The sequence below is a fragment of the Aptenodytes forsteri genome, unplaced genomic scaffold, assembly GCF_000699145.1.
Source record: "Aptenodytes forsteri isolate BGI_AS27 unplaced genomic scaffold, ASM69914v1 Scaffold309, whole genome shotgun sequence".
Lineage (NCBI taxonomy): Eukaryota > Metazoa > Chordata > Aves > Sphenisciformes > Spheniscidae > Aptenodytes > Aptenodytes forsteri.
Genome location: NW_008795857.1, coordinates 2,688,460 through 2,706,437, shown reverse-complemented (window position 1 = coordinate 2,706,437; position 17,978 = coordinate 2,688,460). Strand labels below are relative to the sequence as shown.

At 35.2% G+C, this 17,978-nt stretch overlaps 1 protein-coding gene across 1 annotated transcript in view; it reads left to right on the top strand.

Moving 5' to 3' along the window:
* Positions 1 to 17,978, top strand: part of DNAH8 (dynein axonemal heavy chain 8) — a 148,548-nt gene that overhangs the window by 37,093 nt on the left and 93,477 nt on the right. Inside the window, 10 exon segments of the mRNA XM_009283806.1 lie at positions 724 to 920; positions 2,554 to 2,680; positions 4,380 to 4,615; positions 8,519 to 8,623; positions 9,674 to 9,787; positions 10,366 to 10,428; positions 11,588 to 11,688; positions 12,602 to 12,739; positions 15,415 to 15,655; positions 16,693 to 16,892. Coding sequence (XP_009282081.1) covers positions 724 to 920; positions 2,554 to 2,680; positions 4,380 to 4,615; positions 8,519 to 8,623; positions 9,674 to 9,787; positions 10,366 to 10,428; positions 11,588 to 11,688; positions 12,602 to 12,739; positions 15,415 to 15,655; positions 16,693 to 16,892 — 1,522 coding nt within the window.

The following is a 17,978-nucleotide window of genomic DNA, read 5'->3' as shown; positions in this document are numbered from 1 at the left end:
TTTTTTCTTTTTTCTTTTTTCTTTTTTTTTCTTTTTTCTTTTTTCTTTTTTTTTCTTTTTTCTTTTTTCTTTTTTCTTTTTTTCTGTTGTCTTTTTTCTTTTCCTTTTTTCTTTTTTCTTTTTGTTCTTCTTCATTCAGTTCTAAACTCTTTCAGAAAAGACTCAAAAGACTTTGATATTAGCAGTTGGTAAGACATGTGCAGCTCCAAAACATGACAAACTTTATTTGTGTGCTCATTAATATCTGACTTGGCAAAGTTTAGCATCTTTTTTGAAACCACTAAATAGAATAACAAGAAGTTATTTATTTGAAGTATGTTTGAGTTCAAGAAACTTACACTGTTTTAAGGGATTTATACAATTAAAAAACTTTAATTATATGAATTTTAAAAAAAAATAAAATGACACAGAATGTTTATGAGGCCTTGTCGTGTTCTAGTTACATTTAAATTACAGTTGAAAAATCAAAATTTGTGAATTAAGAAGACTATTTTCTTTCCATTTGGAAACATTCACTCTAGATTGAATTTGCTCTAGCTGTATAGAGCCTGGCCTGAACTAGCACTTGGTACTTTCATATTAAGCAGTCAGAAAGACATTTGAAGAAGGATATTCAGACTTACTGAACAGCATCATTGCTTAACTTGGCATGCATAGGTTTAAAAGAGAACTCTAACCAGACTTTTAATGGTTCATTCATTTATATATAATTTCATTTCACAGAAGCAGTTGAAGATGTTGCGCTTGTCAGAAAGCTAAGAAATTTTTACTCAGGTGTTGCAGAACATGAAGATATTTCTAAATTAGTTGTGCTCCTCTCTTCTTCTGTGAATTCTATAAGAGAAGTAGCTAGTGAAGTTCTGCAGGACTTTCAGAAATATAAGGTGCTGTGGACAGAAGATAGAGATGCCAAAATTCAGGTGAGTTTAATGATGATCACCTACAGGACTGTTATTCATTAATTTTATCTTTTGAAATCAGAAAACATTGAGAAAAAAAAATCAAGGAAAAAGATGTAGAAAACACATTAACAGCTGAAATTCTTATTTTGTCTTTCAGTAGTAATAGTAGTATATTTCCTAAGCAGAAGTAATAGCATGCTACCTAACTTTTGTGTTGGGGTTTGGCTTTTCCTGCTTCTGTGCCATTCTAGATACTGATAAACTGGTCCTCATTTGTTAATTGCTTTAATTTTTGTTTGTGGAACTCTGGATTTTAGGCCACAAGAAACTACCCCAGTCTGACATGTATACCATAACCCATAGAAATTCCCACAGCATCAGTGCTGATAATTGTGCACTTTTCTCTATGGAAAGCATTTATTTTGAGTTCAATACAGATTTTTATTCACCACCCTTCCTGTAGTTATTGTAGGAAGTGACTTCTTCATTCTCTATTCCAAGAAGACTCCTTTATTCAATTCTTGGTTGTTTGAACTCTAAGTTGAATCCTCAAGCGTGGTAGAAAAATTTAGCATCTACTACAGCAATAAAAAGTTAGTTTCCAGGAATTGGAGGTCTCTGGGACTTCTGCTTCAGAATATTTCACACTGTCCTTCTACAATAGAGTTTTAATGTAGAGTTTGAATTTAGGGGTTCAGTAGAAGAAAGTTGGCTTCTATATCTACTTTATTTAACCTTGGCTTAATTGACTTTTCTATTCTTATCTTTCCTATTTAGTAGACTACATTATATATACATAGATCTGTGAATATTGCATCACCTTGTTTTACTACAGGAGCACTTGTATCTTTTGGGTGTCACAATGCAAGTTGTGCAGTTTGTGGGCTAAAAAACCCACTTTATATGCAGAGCTGAGAATTTGCTGTTAGTCTAATTAAAATTTTAAGTCTAATCAAATAAGTATTATTAATTTGATCTAGTTACTACTGAAGAAAAGAATACTGCTACAGAGAAAGCCTCAATAATAACGTAGTTAAGTTTTGTACACACATGCCCTAGTTTCTACATTCTTTCTTTAGCACTGTGCTAACCCTTCCACTGCCTGCCTGGGTACTCGCAGACAAAAGAGTAGAATTGGGAAACAGCTTTCAGCAGTTATTACTTGCCCATGCAATGTAGGCAAATTGAATACAGCTCTTGTGTAACATTTCTGAAATGCAACTTTTCAGAATCACAAAACTTTTCTACAATTGAGTTCTGCGCATGGAACTGCTTAGAAAATGTGTTGTATTGTGATTGTTTCACACATAATTGGGCTAATGGTGTAGTCTTTCTGTAAGTGCAGGCCTGTATTTTTTGATCTCTGTTTCGTCACCTGTTTTCACAAAACCAGTAGGCACTTAATATGTCTTGGATATCTATTTCTCTGTTAAATTTGATTGGAATTTCCCAACAAGCTTAAGAGCTACTGACAGAGAATACATGAACACCTCATCACATGCATTTTACTATGTTAGCAAGGCTACAGAAGCCTAAAAACAAGTATAATATTGGTATACATTTTCAGTAATTCCTGAATAACTGTTGCAACTTGTTTTACCAAAAATATGAAAAAGGACATTTGTTGATTGATATTTTAAACTACACACAGCAATTTTTGGCTAGCTGTCCATCTCTGACTGAAATTAAGGAAGAAATACTTCACTATGCTATGTTTGAGCAAGAGATGGAAGATTTAAAACCCATTATTCTTCTTGGTCCACTTGAATTGCATACAGGTATGACATTTTCTTATCTTTGTATGTACAGTAAGATAATGAATATAATGGTCATGTTATTTGGTTTATTCTCTGAAATAAATGCTTACAGTATGAATAGAAATTGCTGAAGACACCTCCCTGACTGACCACCCAGGGCTCACTCAGATCCTTCTGAGAAATCTGACTTGAAAAAACCTTCCATTCCCCTTGCCTTCTCCTCTTTGGAGTGGTGAAATTAAATTGTCATGGCTGTGAAGTTATCATGGAGGCTTGCTAAAGAGTTAATGAATGTGTATTGACAGTGATGTGATCATCCCTGGCACTCATCTCTGGCATCAGCTCAGCCAGTGATTATAAAGAGCATCGGAAGCATAAATCACCTTCTTTGGTATTGGTGCAAGACTAGCACATAGCTGCATTAGCTTCTTTTTCACTCTCAGTGTTTGTTTTGGCAGGAGATATGGCTGTGTAGCCATTCCCATGTTTAGCATCCAAAGCACTCAGAATATCATGTGTTTTCCCATCCACCTCTAGTGTCTTTAAAGATAGGGAAGCTGGCATCAAGACCTGCTGTTGGAATGTGTTCCCTCGCACAGCATGTGTTTCCTCAGTTCTATACGGCACGTGCCTCAGTACCTGGCCTTCTGTGGCCCTGGCAACTTGGTACTCATCGATCACGTTACCCTGAAGAACAGTCAGGTGTGGAAAAATGTATTCTCCCCAGACAACTGCTTGTTGAAGAATTAAGCTGTTTGTGCTATGACAAAGAAGCAAGGATTTCAATGGCACTTATCCCTCTCACCTCGCAGATTATTATGTAGCTGACGTCTTCTCTGGACCAGTGTCACTGTTTTGTTTTTTTTTTTTACTTTCTGTGACACGTTATCATGGTTGCTATCTAGGGACAAGTAATAAATTTATCCCTTTCCCATTATCTTGAACTCAATTTGGGCTTGGGAATTGATTTATTATCATTTACTTATTCTAGCTTCTGCACAGGGTACAGTACTTTTCTTGTATCACCCTTGACCTTCAGCAATCAGATTTTTAATGCTAATATCCACATTATTAAAGAAGAAACCATATCTGCTGTAAAACTTGTTTTGTGAGCAGAAGGGTTGTATGCTGTTAGTATTTTCGGTTTCTTTCACCAGAGTACAAGATGTTGCCTATTAAAATCCTAATTTATTCTGATAATAAGTTAGAGTGCCAATGACTGGCTTTTCTGTCTCTTCAGTGTTGGTTTGTGTTTATATATTAACTGCATATGATGTGATGTGACACCTTACAGTTTTAGTTGTGAAGTATTCCAAATGCCAATATTGAAATCCCAAGATACCATTTCCTCAACAGGTATAAACCATTTAAATATCACTGGTCTTCATGCATTTGGTTAATATATATCAAAAGTATTCTCTGAGAATCTACATTAATAAGTAAGCATTTTTCTTCTTTATTCATCTTTTTTATGTGTTCTGTTAGATAAGCTTACCACTGTGTTTTACAGATATCAGTATAAATAAAACAGAAATAAAATTTAAGTATAGTTGAAATTGTTTTGAAACTTTTAAAATGCAGTAATTGGATTGCCTGTCTGCTTTTCCTAATTGCTGTTAAAGAACCATATGTGATGATGTGGGGGTTTTTTACAGGAAAAAAATTAAGATGTAGATTGAATAATTTATTTTTTTTATTTTTTATTTTTTATTTAATTCAGGACCACTGAAAATAGCTTTAGCAATTGAAGCCAAAGCCTGGAAGATGCTCCTCTGTTGTTATTTAAATGAAGAATATAAAAAGAAAATGACAGACATGATGTCGTTCATAACTGAATATTTAAAGAAATTGTCTCGACCTCTGTGTGACTTAGATGACGTCAGATTTGCGATGGAAGCTTTATCTATTATACGTGATAATAAAATACAAATGGATATGACTCTGGGACCTATTGAGGTAAGATGCCTTTTAATTTTTTATCTTGATTAAAATGATATTATATAATAAGAGTCATAAGATAAACTGAGAACCCAAACAATGAATTTACTGTCCTGAAGGATCTAGGCTGAAGATGGGAAACAAAGTAATATTTTTATTGTTATTTTTATTATAAATTATGAATCAGTATTAGATACTTTGCTAGATACTGTATGAATGCAGAACAGAAAAAATCATTCTCTCTCAAATAAATTATAATATAAATACAATCTAGGAGACAACATGCAGAAATAAGCAGATGAGAGCACAAGAGAAAGGAGAAATACTGTCCCTTTTGCTGTGTGCTTTTCCATTAGCCTTAATCCTCTTCCTAACTTTTCTGTATCTATAAACAAACATCTTGATCATCTAACCCCTTTTAAATATAACCAGAATATATTCATGGAGCCACACATCATTGTATGCTGTCAGAGACTTGCAGCATTCTTTTAGCTTTCCTCATAAGAAAGAAGCTAAAAGAAGCTCATTAAGTTTTATATATACTTCATATTTATTATCACACTCTGAAACAGTCAGATTAATAGAACACATTTGGTTTACATTTTCATCCACCTTTTGGAGAAGAAATTGTATTGCTGTATAGCAACATTTTCTTTCTTGAAGGCTGTTCTGTTAACATGATACCGGAAAGGACTTTCAGTGGATTGTCGTCACTTTTGCTAGTTTTATTTTAAGAAAGTGGGTTTTGTCTTAGCAGTTTGTACAGTAGTTTGTAAGCCAGGAATAGTACAGAGACTATTTGAAGGCAAATATAACCAGTTCTGTGATCCAAAAGAGGTAGAGGTTAAACAAGTAAAGGAAGAACCTGAACAATAATTGCAACATTTAAAGTAATATTCAGATCTAGTAAATGTTATTTCTTAGTCTGGCTGTCTTCAGGCCGAAGATATGGACATGATAATCATACTCAGATGTTAAATAAAACAAGGAAGAGGAACTGAGTTCAGCGCTGTCTATTTGCTAGGTTTTAGGTGTGTAGGAAATGATGCAAAATTTGTAAATAAATAGAAGGGATACAAAATTATGAAGTATTAACATTGCTTGTTTATTTATACCTGCTTCTGGCACTTTGAGATTAATATTAGGATAAAAGTTCTTTCCCAAACCACTTACATTCTATATATGTTGCAAATATTTACTCCCTTTCTATATTAACATAATAAGTTCCATTAATATCAGTAGGGCGTCATGTTAACAAGTCACTCTTAGATCTTTTTTTCATGAGCTTTCCTTAAATAATGAAAGAATATAGAGCTGACAAAATCAAGAAGTGAATATAGAACAATGGCAACTGATCAGTAATTTCAATGTTTTGTCTTGTTTTCTTGGTGGATTTAATTAGAACTTTGTTGATGGGGTGATTAGGCATTATATTTCTTCCTAGAACATGATTGAAGGAAAGAGGGCTTGATGTAAGGAAAAGTAGGACAGGAAGGGGATCGAGCATAGTCAATGTGGATTTATCAAGGGAAAATCATGCCTGACCAACTTGATAGCATTCTACGATGAGATGACTAGTGAACAAGGGGAGACTAGTGGATATTGTTTATCATGACGGTAGCAAGGCTTTTGACACTGTCTCCCATAATATCCTCATTGACAAACTGATGAAGTGTGGACTAGATGAGTGGACAGCCAGTTGGATTGAAAACTGTCAGGCTCAAAGAATTGTGATTACTGGCACAAATCTAGTTAGAGGTCAGTAAGTAGTGGTGTACCCCAGCAGTCCATACTGGATCCAGTACTCTGTACCTGGCGGATCGGGCAGAGTGGACCCTCAGCAAGTTTCCAGATGACACAAAACTGGAAGGAGTGGCTGACACACCTGATGGTTGTGCTACCTTTCAGAGGGACCTGGATGGAGAAATGGGCTGACAGGAACCTCATGAAGTTCAACAAAGGGAGATGTCAAGTCCTGCTCTAGGAGATGAATAACCCTAGGCACCAGTGCAGGCTGGGTAGAAAGTAGCTTTGCAGGAAAAGAACTGAGTTTCTTGGTGTACATCAAGTTGAACATAAGCCAGCAAAGTGCCCTTGCAGCAAAGAAGGTTAAGGGTATCCTGGGCTGTATTAGGAGTTGTGTTGCCAGCAGGTTGAGGGAAGTGATCCCCTCTACTCTGCAGTATGAGACTTACCTAGAGTGCTGTGTCCAATTCTGGGCTTCCCAATACAAGAGAGACATGGACATACTGGAGTGACTTCAGCAAAAGCTGCTTAAGCAATTGGAGAATCTGACATATGAGGAGAGGCTGAGAGAGCTGAGAATATTTACTCTGGAGACGCAAGGCGCAGGGGGTAGTTTATCAATGTGTATAAGTACCTGATGGGTGCTAGGAAGGAAGAGGGAACCAGACTCTTCTCAGTGGCAGCCAGTAACAGGACAAGAGGCAACGGGCACGACTTGAAATACAGTAAATTCCATTTAAACCTGAGAAAAATTTACTGTGAGGGTGCTCAAACACTGGAACAGATTGCCCAGAGAGGTTGTGGACTCTCCATCCTTGAAGATATTCAAAACCTGACTGGACATGGTCCTAGGCAACCTGATTTAGGTGACCCTGCTCTGAGCAGGGAGGGTTGGACTAGGCAATCTCCAGAGGCCCCTTTCAACCTCAGTGGTTCAGTCTACACTTCTCTCAGAAGCTGAACGGGAGAGAATTATAAGTATAGATATCTGCGTGGAACAAACAACTGTGTTTATCAACCATCGCAAACTGCACAGAATACACGTCTGTCGTGGTTTAACCTCAGCCGGCAACTGAGAAAAGTGAGAAAACTCGTGGGTTGAGATAAAAACAGTTTAATAATTGAAAATAATAACAACAACAACAACAACAGAAGAATATACAAAGCAAGTGATGCATGATGCAGTTGCTCACCACCTGCCCTGAGCAGCGGCCCTCCTGGCCAGCTTTCCCCCAGTTTATGTACTGAGCATGACGTCACATGGTATGGAATATCCCTCTGGCCAGTTTGGGTCAGCTGCCCTGACTGTGCCCCCTCCCAGCTTCTTGTGCACCTCCAGCCGCCTCAGTCAGTAGAGCATGGGAAGCTGAAAAGTCCTTGACTAGTGTAAGCACTACCCAGCAACAACTAAAACATCAGTGTGTTATCAGCATTATTCTCATACTAAATCCAAACCACAGGACTGTACCAGCTACTAGCAGGAAAATTAACTCTGTCCCAGCCAAAACTAAGACAAAGTTGTAGGTCAAAGGAGCAGCTAACATAATGCACACTGCTGTTTGTCTTAATTAGCAAATCTTTTGCCTACCTGTTGGGAAACGATAAAATATGAAAATGATCTTATTTTCAAATAATGCCATGTGCGTAGGAGGAGGATAATAAAGCAGAAGATATGCAAACAAATTGCATATGAGAACAAAGCCTAAGAAAGGTTCATTCTGTAACATACATATACAGGCATTTGATAGTTTGGCAAACATATAAATATTTTATAGATGATATGGCAAAACATTTAAAAATGTGTAGTTTAGTGTGCATAATTATTCAGAGTTAGGAAAAATTCATCAAAATCTACATTCAGGTGGAATGTAGACCAGTGGAATAAAAATACCATTGAGATGATAAAATTTTAGATGCTTTTAATATTAAATTTATTGTGTTTATATATTTTTTCTAGTATTTAATCCAAGACATCTTTAAAGAAATATGTTTTTGTTGTTCCCCCTAGTTCTTCATTCATCATCCTTATTTTAAAAAAACATAAATATACATAAATATTTTTATTTCTAAATTACATGAACAGATTTTCTTTGAAATTTTTCTTACAAATTGGATTTACGTTCCTGCAAATGAACTTAAAATGCATCATTCCTAAGGTTTCATTTTTTCATCTAGGAAGCCTATGCCATTTTAAATACATTTGAAATTGAGGTGACAAAAGAGGAATCAGAAGGAGTTGATACACTCAGATATTCTTTTAATAAATTACAGACCAAAGCTGTAAGTGTATAAAACCATGTTATTTTCCATTTGTCTTCATGTGCTTTTTTCAGAGTATAAATGAAAGTGTGGGACCAATTGTCACTCCACTCTGTCTTCTCACTCTTGGCCTCAGTTGTACACTAGTGTCTGTACCTTTGATTAGTATGTTCATTTTCTAATTTTATTTTTATAGAGCTCTTTAATCTTTAAGTATTATTGTAGCTTTTAGATATATGCTTAAAACCTGCAAGAAAATGAGAAATTTATTATGTCTCTCTGCTCTTTCTGCTTTCCTTCATTTCCAGTTTTTGTGTCATTCTTGTCTGATCGGGAAGATTACTACCCTTAGATTACCTGTTTTTAAGAGGCGCGTGCTCTGCCCATGCCCTTACCCCTAAGTGGTGATTGCACGTTTACCTTTATTGCTTAGGACAGCCTTTATATCCCTCAAAAGCTCAATGTTTATTGAATATTTTCTGTAGTGTAGAAGGTTAGATGGAAATATGTAGATATTTTGTTGGAACAATTAAGTTAGATCGTGTCCCACAGATTAATCACTCGGGGAAGGACTCGAGCTCGAGTGTATTTCACATTCACATTTCATGCAGCTCTCGGTTCTTTCTCTCAAGCTTTTGAACAAAGAATATGAAAGTGGTTAAAGAGAAGGCTGAGCCATCCATGAGGAGGAGGAGCCTAACACTTTGGGTTTTGAGAGGTTTTTTGGAAGGAAGGAAGGGAGGGAGGGAGGGAGGAAATAGGATCTTTTTTTCCCCTCCTTCTCTGTGTCCTTTTGTTCCCCCACCCCCTTATAATGGAACATGTTCACTTAAAGATGGAGGGGAGATTTTGTTACGGGTTTTGGTTGTTTTTTGTTTTCTTGCCACTTTTCATCTCAAAAACGGAACATATAGCACCATAAAAAGAAAAAAAAATATATTTAGCTTCAAATAATTATTTTTTGTTCAGAATTTTAATACTTTTTATTTATAATTTTGGTTTAAATATAACTCAAATTTCTGTTCCTGATTTTTAAAGAAATAACTTTGATTTTCATCTTTTGTATGTCAGACCAGAGTTCAAGATGAGTTGGTTCAAGTTCAGCCCAAATTTAAGAGTAATTTGCTAGAATCAGTCGCAGTTTTTCGGGAGGATGTGTCAAACTTTGAAATGTCATATGAAACGGTAAATGAATTTAGTAGTTACCTGTAAGACTTAGTTTTTCAATATTTTTGGTTTGGAGCAGTTGGGTGCCAGAATTTTATTCTGTTGAGCTACTGAGTGTTTGATGCCATGGTTGCTAAGCAGTCATCATTGTAGGTCAAACTTTTCAGTATGAAGAAATAGCAGTGCACACAACACTGTAAGAAAAAGAATCCCTGGTGGTACAACTTGCCATGAAATCTTAATTTAGAAAATAATTTAGAAATTGTAGTACATGTTGTGGCATCTTTGCTCACACAACAACATTAAAAAAGACAGTCTCAGGCCACTCATTAGGTATTTTGTTTTCAGCAAAAGAACAAAATATGAAAAATGAAAGTCTAGTCCTATTCAGTTTAATTAAGCTAAAGAATTTTCAATTTCATAAAAGTTATTTTTTCTTAGATTTACCATTGTAAGTATTGCATTACCAAGATACAAACCTTGATTGAATTTTGACTGCCAAAAAAATATGCATTTGTGATGACCTGTAAATATACAGTGGTCTTCAGTCACTTTGAGAATTAATATTCAATTTTTCTTAACTGCTTGTTTGAAAGGAAGGACCTATGGTTCCAGATATTCCACCTCAGGAAGCCAGTAATAGGCTACAGATATTTCAGGTAAGAAAATAAACTGTTGAATTTCCAAATAATAAGAATGAAATCTGCTATTGCTTATCGAAACAAGTTTAGAAAAAGACACATTTACAATCTTTGGTAAATGTGTCTTGCTGGATATTCTGTGTAGTATTATGTTAACTATACTTTAGTTTCTATCAGGCAATGTTTTCCTTAATGTGGAAGGATTGATTGATTGATGTGTAACCTTACTTCACTCTTCGTGTTTTGTGAGCAGAAATTATTGACTTGAAGTAGTAAAAGCAGTAGAAGAGGGAAGAGTCAAGTACGACAACTCAATAATGACTGAAAAGAAGCCAGGTTACATATCAGTCACATGAGCCAATCTTTTAATCTTTTAAAGATCACATTTTCCATTAGATAATTGTCTTTCAGCTTGATATTTGTTTGTTATGAACCTTAGTTCATGGGTCCATAACCAGTTTTTAGTCTATTTTAAATCTTTCTTCCTTTCTCTGCAAATTACAGTAACTTGAAGATTTTTTGCAACAGGACTTTTGTCAGTCCCTTACATATTGTATAGACTCTGTAAAAAGTAAATTCAAAGTTTGTGAAAAGCACTAAGCAACTAACAGAAGGTGCTTAAACTTCCTAATGCATCTAATATGTACTGAAAATGGAGTGATTTTGGTTGAATATGCTGTATTTATTATTTTGCCAAGAGAATGTTTTGTATTTATGAATAGTAACTGCCAAAATCATTCTTCTTTCCATTTTTCTATGGTGATCATATCCTTTGGACAGCAGTTATACTTTGAAAGAAATTGTATTTTTTGGCACTTTTCAGTGTTTTTTTTTCAGGCTGTATATTTTACCATCTGATACAATTTTTTTTTTTTTTTCCCTTGATGATGTGGAATTCATTTCACATCCCATTTTTATAAAATGCTTCTTCAAATTATTGCTTCTTATATAAACTTTCACTATTTGAATTCAATATATGGATTTGAGTATTACATTACGTGAGAACTGTTCAAAATTTTAGATCAAAAATATTTTCAGACATTTAAATATGCTTCTAATAGAATTATTTTAAGACAAGTTTAGAACTGTTTAATGATTTATTATTAGACAATTTTAAATTAAAACTTATATTATAAACATCTATTCATTTTGTCTGTATGAATCCTAATTTTATCAGGCTAACTTTGATGAGCTGTGGAGAAAGTTTATCACATACTCCTCTGGTGAGCAGTTGTTTGGATTGCCTGTCACAGACTATGAAGTTTTGCATAAAGTCAGGTAACTGTGGAAGTACAGCTGTCTTAGGTGTTTATTAAGTATGTTAGAAAGGCTTAGGGTACACCAAAGAGGGAAATATTAGAATATGGAAGGTTTCCATTGCCTTAAATTAAATTAAAAAAAAAAAATCAATGAAAATTTTACAGGTCTAATGAACTTGCCAATAGAAAATAATTGTATTTATTTATTATGGTAACTGAACCATACCAGATTATTTTACTACATGTAAATACTATATGAAGGAGCAGAATACCATGTCCTGGGGAAAAAAAAAAAACAACTTATAGATAAGTACGTGAGTAAATATAGTATTATGTATTAAGATATGGTACAAAAAGCGAACAAGGAAAAGGCAAGGAAAGGTCAGTGTATCATCATATATAAAAAATATAACCAGAACTTTTATGAAAGTCTAAATTTTTGAGCACCTGTACAAATGCGAATCAGATTCTGAAGTTTCTGCACAGCCATTTCAATGGTTTGATGACGATTCACACCAGATGAGGATCTGACCCTTTCTGGCTGTTTTTAGATCAGCGTTTTAGTTCAGATTCAGAGAGTGCTTCCGAAGTAAATTGACTAATTGTCCCCACTTGTCATGCTCTGCTTTGCACTGCAGAGCCAGCTCAGAGTACATAAGCTAGGTTCCTTTTGGATGAATGGAATTTTTATAGAACTAGACTAAATCAAAACTTCACCCAAATGTTTAGTGTGGATATTAGGTCCTTAGCACCAACTGTCTGCTCTTTTTTTGTGGATTTTATTCATGAAGTGTTCTTTTCTACATTAAGAAACATAATCTAATTGATCTACCTCAATTTTTTGTAGTAATATTACATATACCATGTATTTAACTATTGTGAGATATCCAAATAGCTGATTGAAGTTATCGGTATGATTTTTTTTTTCCCAGGAAGGAGTTAGGCTTGCTTCAGAAATTGTATGGATTATATGATACTGTCATAAACAATATCAATGGTTATTATGAGATACTTTGGACGGATGTAGATGTTGAAAAAATTAATGCTGAACTTCTGGATTTTCAAAACAGGTATGTTCATAATAGGAATTATAACTGATGTTAAATGCATTAAGATTTAGGTGACTTCAGTAAAGCTATTTGATATATTTAAATACAAAACTTCCATGAATAAGGTTTATCATAAAGTAGTAAGATTCTTCAAGAGTGGAATAACACTATACTTTTAGTTAACCAGCCTTTTTACCTGTAGTTTTGATAATGGAAGGTCATACGATCAGTTGAAGAGTTGATCTCCTTAGCTAAACCAACCAAGAGGTTAGGAGAGCTGAAAGTTTATTTGTAAAAGGTAAGTTCTTCAATTAGGAGGATTAGCCCATTGATTTTTAAGTCCCGAATACAAGAGTAACATTTCTGGTCTTTTAGAATATTTTATCCTCTTTTTAAAACATTTCTGCCATTTCAAATACATTAACAATGCTGAGTGTCTTAAATGGAATGGGTTTGTAAAAAAGTTACAAATACAAAAATACAAATATTAAGCTTCCAAATAACGTTGAAAGTTTAAAATGGTTTTGACACTGTTGAGAGGATTAGATGTAATTAGTTTGTTTCAGAAGTATTTTCTAACCTTTTAATTTAACTTTATTTTTAATATTTTCAAAAGTACATATATTATTTTGGGAAGAAGTATTATATAGAAGACTAGGACAAGGATTATATTACAACAGAATAACTGCATCATTGAGTGCAGCACCCAACTATCCTGCTACCTAATAGAGTCCTGTTATAAGCTTGGCAAGCTCCATCCTAAAACAACTCCAGCTTTCTTGGCACTTTCTTTGCACCCCCAGTCCTCTTATTAGAACAATATTCCAGAATCTTTCATTATTAATTTCCAGAATAAAGGCATGACTAATTGATGTATGTTTGTACTTGTGCCAGTATTTGGTATTTTAGAGTATATCTATACTGCAGTTATAGAGCAGTGCAGGACCTGTAGGGGGGAGAGGATCTGTACTACAGAATGTGCAATTTTTTACTTGAATTTTTTTTTTTGTTATTGGCTAGTCCAGGGTGTCGTGGTAGTCTAGTAAATATATGTTTTCCTGAAGGTTAACTGATATATCAAATATGTCACTATAAGGCATAAAATTGGTAAGTGAAGAATTTCCATAGTTTTGAAATTGCACTTTTGACAGTCAGAGTTGAAGGCTGGGTCTTAGATTTGCATTATTTTTTAATTTCTAAGTGGGAAACATTAACCAGAGACTAATAACCTTTCAAGGAAATATGTGCGAAAGAGTATTTTTCTTTCCCAAATTTGAGGTTACATATGCTGTTAGAATTTCAGGGATAAAGAGTCTCTCAAAGCAAGATGTTGACAGACACCTAATTGCCAGTATCTTGTCTTTGTGTAAAACAGCATGTCCTGGTTCACAAGACTCAGTAAGGATAACAGGGCTCCCAGCTCTGGAACATGCAGCATTTCATTCAAAATCTGCCTCTCTGCTGTATCTGATTCCTGTGTCCCAAATCACTGAACCTGACATTAACTCTTTACTAATGAATGAAAAGAACGGCTGCAAACAGAGAAATTTATAAACTATTCAGATGTTTTGCCTGGCTTTCTAAGGAGAAAGGTGATCTGTGATGTCGCTGTCTGACCATGTCTGTGCTCCTCTTTTTCAGCATTCTTGAATACTCTTTTTTTTTTTTTTAGTCTATTGGCTAGTTTCAACTTTCAACAAGGCAGGTTTCTCACAAAATAACCTTAAGTGCCTGTGAGTTTTGTAAAAGTCAAAACTTCACAGTAGTCCAAAAACAGACACAAAATACTTTTCCCCCTCAGGGAAAGGCAGGCAGGTATTAAATATTCTGTTTGACAGCAACCAGGGAGCTAATCAACATGAATGTACTGGCAACCACACAGCACCAACATAGCTCTAAACCAGACACAGACTGCTGTTTTGTACCTGATTACAGAAAATATGAATTATATCAGTGGGAGGTCGGGAGATAAGTGACAAAGGATGCAAAACCAAGGGAAATATGATCCAGGCTTTATTACTTTTCCTGCTAAGGATGTACTTTATCATTTACATTAGGACACTCCTGTGGTGGGTGAACGGCTTAATTCTTAGTGTGTAGGCTCTGTAAAAGTATGGTCAAAGAGGTGAATATTCATTTAGCTGTTTTACTGGGGGTTTTCCACATTAGAGGTATATAATTTTCATTTTCTTAGTGAATAATTTCAGGAACACTAACCAGAAGTAGAGGAGAAGGTGGTCATATCTTTCTAATTTTCACATCTATCTCCGAAGTGGTATGTTAATATGTGCCATGTGTATTACTGGTACTGTAAACTGAAGTAAATATTATATTTGTATGAGGATTAAATATGTGAAATTTAACTATTTTTGCTTTGGTTTTTGTTTGCCAGTAAAGAGTTTGTGATGATAAGCACCAGATAAGCTATATTTTAATGAAAACTGCAATACTTCTGTTTATTTGCAGAGAAAATATCAGTGGTTAAAACTGTAAAATATTATGATTTGTTAGTAGGGCATTTGCATTAGTTTTTTCTAAAAAGGTAGACTAAGTGACATAAATTGGAATTTTACATAGAAAATGTTGACCTGAATACAAGCTAATTCATATCTCCTTGTCTGTTTTTAACATGTTTAAATAATTCCTATTTTGACAAAAGAGGCATTTACTACTGTGTCAATTTAACTCAACTGCAGGTGCCGTAGACTACCTAAAGGACTCAAACACTGGCAAGCGTTTTTAGATCTCAAGAAGAAAATTGATGATTTTAGTGAGGCTTGTCCTTTGTTGGAAATGATGATCAACAAAGCAATGAAGCAAAGACACTGGAATCGTATTGCTGAAACAACAGGACATCAATTTGATATAGAATCTGATTCCTTTTGCCTTAGAAACATCATGGAAGCGCCAATCCTTGAACATAAAGATGATATTGAGGTAGGTACATACATTTTTTCCCTCCTTGTTCATTTTATATTGTCAGCAAAAATAATATGATTACTTGTAAGATGATCACCTTTTTTAAAAGTATTTTTTACTTTGTTAAAGTCCTTGACTCTTAATCAGACCACACTAGTTTAAAATAATTTATATTTTATTTAGAAATTTTTATCCATATGAACAAAGACAGGTAGCAGCTGGAATCTTTGGACACTTATTTCTAGATAATCTCTTCACATTCTTCCTGGCCCTATTTTCTATGATTTCCTTTGCTCTTTTTAAACAGGAAAAAAAAAAACCCAAATCACCAAAACTTCAAATGATCATGGTCACCTAAATTTTGAACTCTGTGGTTGCTTTAAAGATCTGTAAATAAATCAGAAATTTTAAAGGAAGGCTCCATGCTTATTAATATTTAATATGAATACTTTTCTAGATCTTTATGGCTTCTTCTGAACCATACAATTTCAAAAGATCCCACACATAACCTGAAAAAACTCTCAATGGAGTTTGCAAGTTTTATAGGGTAAATATGCATGCAAAAGCTATTGTTATATTCATATGTGATTTATATGGAAGCATTCCAAGGTGATCTGCTTAATTTTGAATTAAGCTCTAATTTGAATAGAATGTTGGACTTGATGACCTTTCCAACCTAAACTATTCTTAGATTCTGTGATTCTATAAATTGAAATGAAATATGACTGAGAGTTTTTCTGGTGATGAGTCTACATGACTACCCTAAACCTTGTAGAAATGATGATTCAGAAATCTTGTTACACAGAAATAACAAAATGTGAAGCTACATAAATGGTATATCCATGCATTTCCAAGTGTGCACTTTTCAGTTATCCATACATGCAATTTGAGTGAGTAAAATTAGTAGTGTGATCTCTGCATTTGTGACACATTTCTATACTATTTTATAAAATTCAGTATATTGTTTTTAAATATTCTATTACTAGATGTGTAATATTAGGAAAGATTTCTTTTCTGAAGAATGAAGATTCTAAAAAATGGTTCTTTCTTTGCAGGATATATGCATATCTGCTACAAAGGAAAAGGATATAGAAGCCAAACTATTTCAAATAGCTGACGTTTGGGGAAGCCAAATTCTGAGCTTTTCATCATTCAAAGGGAGAGGAGAGTTACTGTTAAAGGGAACTGAATCATCAGAAATTATAATGTTGATGGAGGACAGTTTAATGATTCTTGGCTCTTTACTGACCAATAGGTACTTTTAAATTGATTGTGTATGGTATTTTCAGAAACACACTGAGATAGGAACTGTACTATTATTAAGCTAAATCAGCAGTAAATGTGAATGGAATATTATTTTTTAATGAAAAAGAATGTTACAATGTTTAATGAAAAACTTCCTCAAGTGGAAGACTTTCATATATTAGTAGCAAACTATTGTCTCAATATATTTGAATGTAATCAAGCTGGTAGACACTTCCCACAAGATTCTTCTTGCTCTAAGTGAAATATGGTGGGTTGACCCTGGCTGGACGTCAGGTGCTCACCAAAGCCGCTCTGTCACTCCCCACTCAGCTGGACAGGGGAGAAAAAATGTAACGAAAGGCTTATGGGTCGCGATAAGGACAGGGAGAGATCATTCACCAATTACCGTCATGGGCAAAACAGGCTCGACTTGGGGAAAATTAGTTTAATTTATTACCAATCAAATCAGAGTAGGGTAATGAGAAATAAACCCAAATCTTAAAAACACCTTCCCCCCACCCCTTCCTTCTTCCCAGGCTTAACTTTACTCCCAATTTTCTCTACCTCCTCCCCCCTCAGCAGCGCAGGGGGATGGGGAATGGCAGTTGTGGTCAGTTCATCACACATAGTCTTGTGGTCAGTTCATCACACATAGTCTCTGCCGCTCCTTCCTCCACAGAGGGAGGACTCCTCACACTTCCTCCACTCCAGTGTGGGGTCCCTCCCACGGGAGACAATCCTTCATGAACTTCTCCAACATGAGTCCTTCCCACAGGCTACAGTTCTTCATGAACTGCTCCAGCATGGGTCCTTTCCATGGGGTGCAGTCCTTCAGGAACAGACTCCTCCAGAGTGGGTCGACCCCCCATGGGGTCACGAGTCCTGCCAGCAAACCTGCTCCAGTGTGGGCTCCTCTCTCCACGAGTCCACAGGTTCTGCCAGGAGCCTGCTCCAGTGCAGGCTTCCCATGGGGTCACAGCCTCCTTTGGGCATCCACGGGCGCTGGCGTGGAATCCTTCACGGGCTGCAGGTGGATATCTGCTCCACGGTTAATCTCCATGGGCTGCAGGGGGACAGCCTGCCTCACCATGGTCTT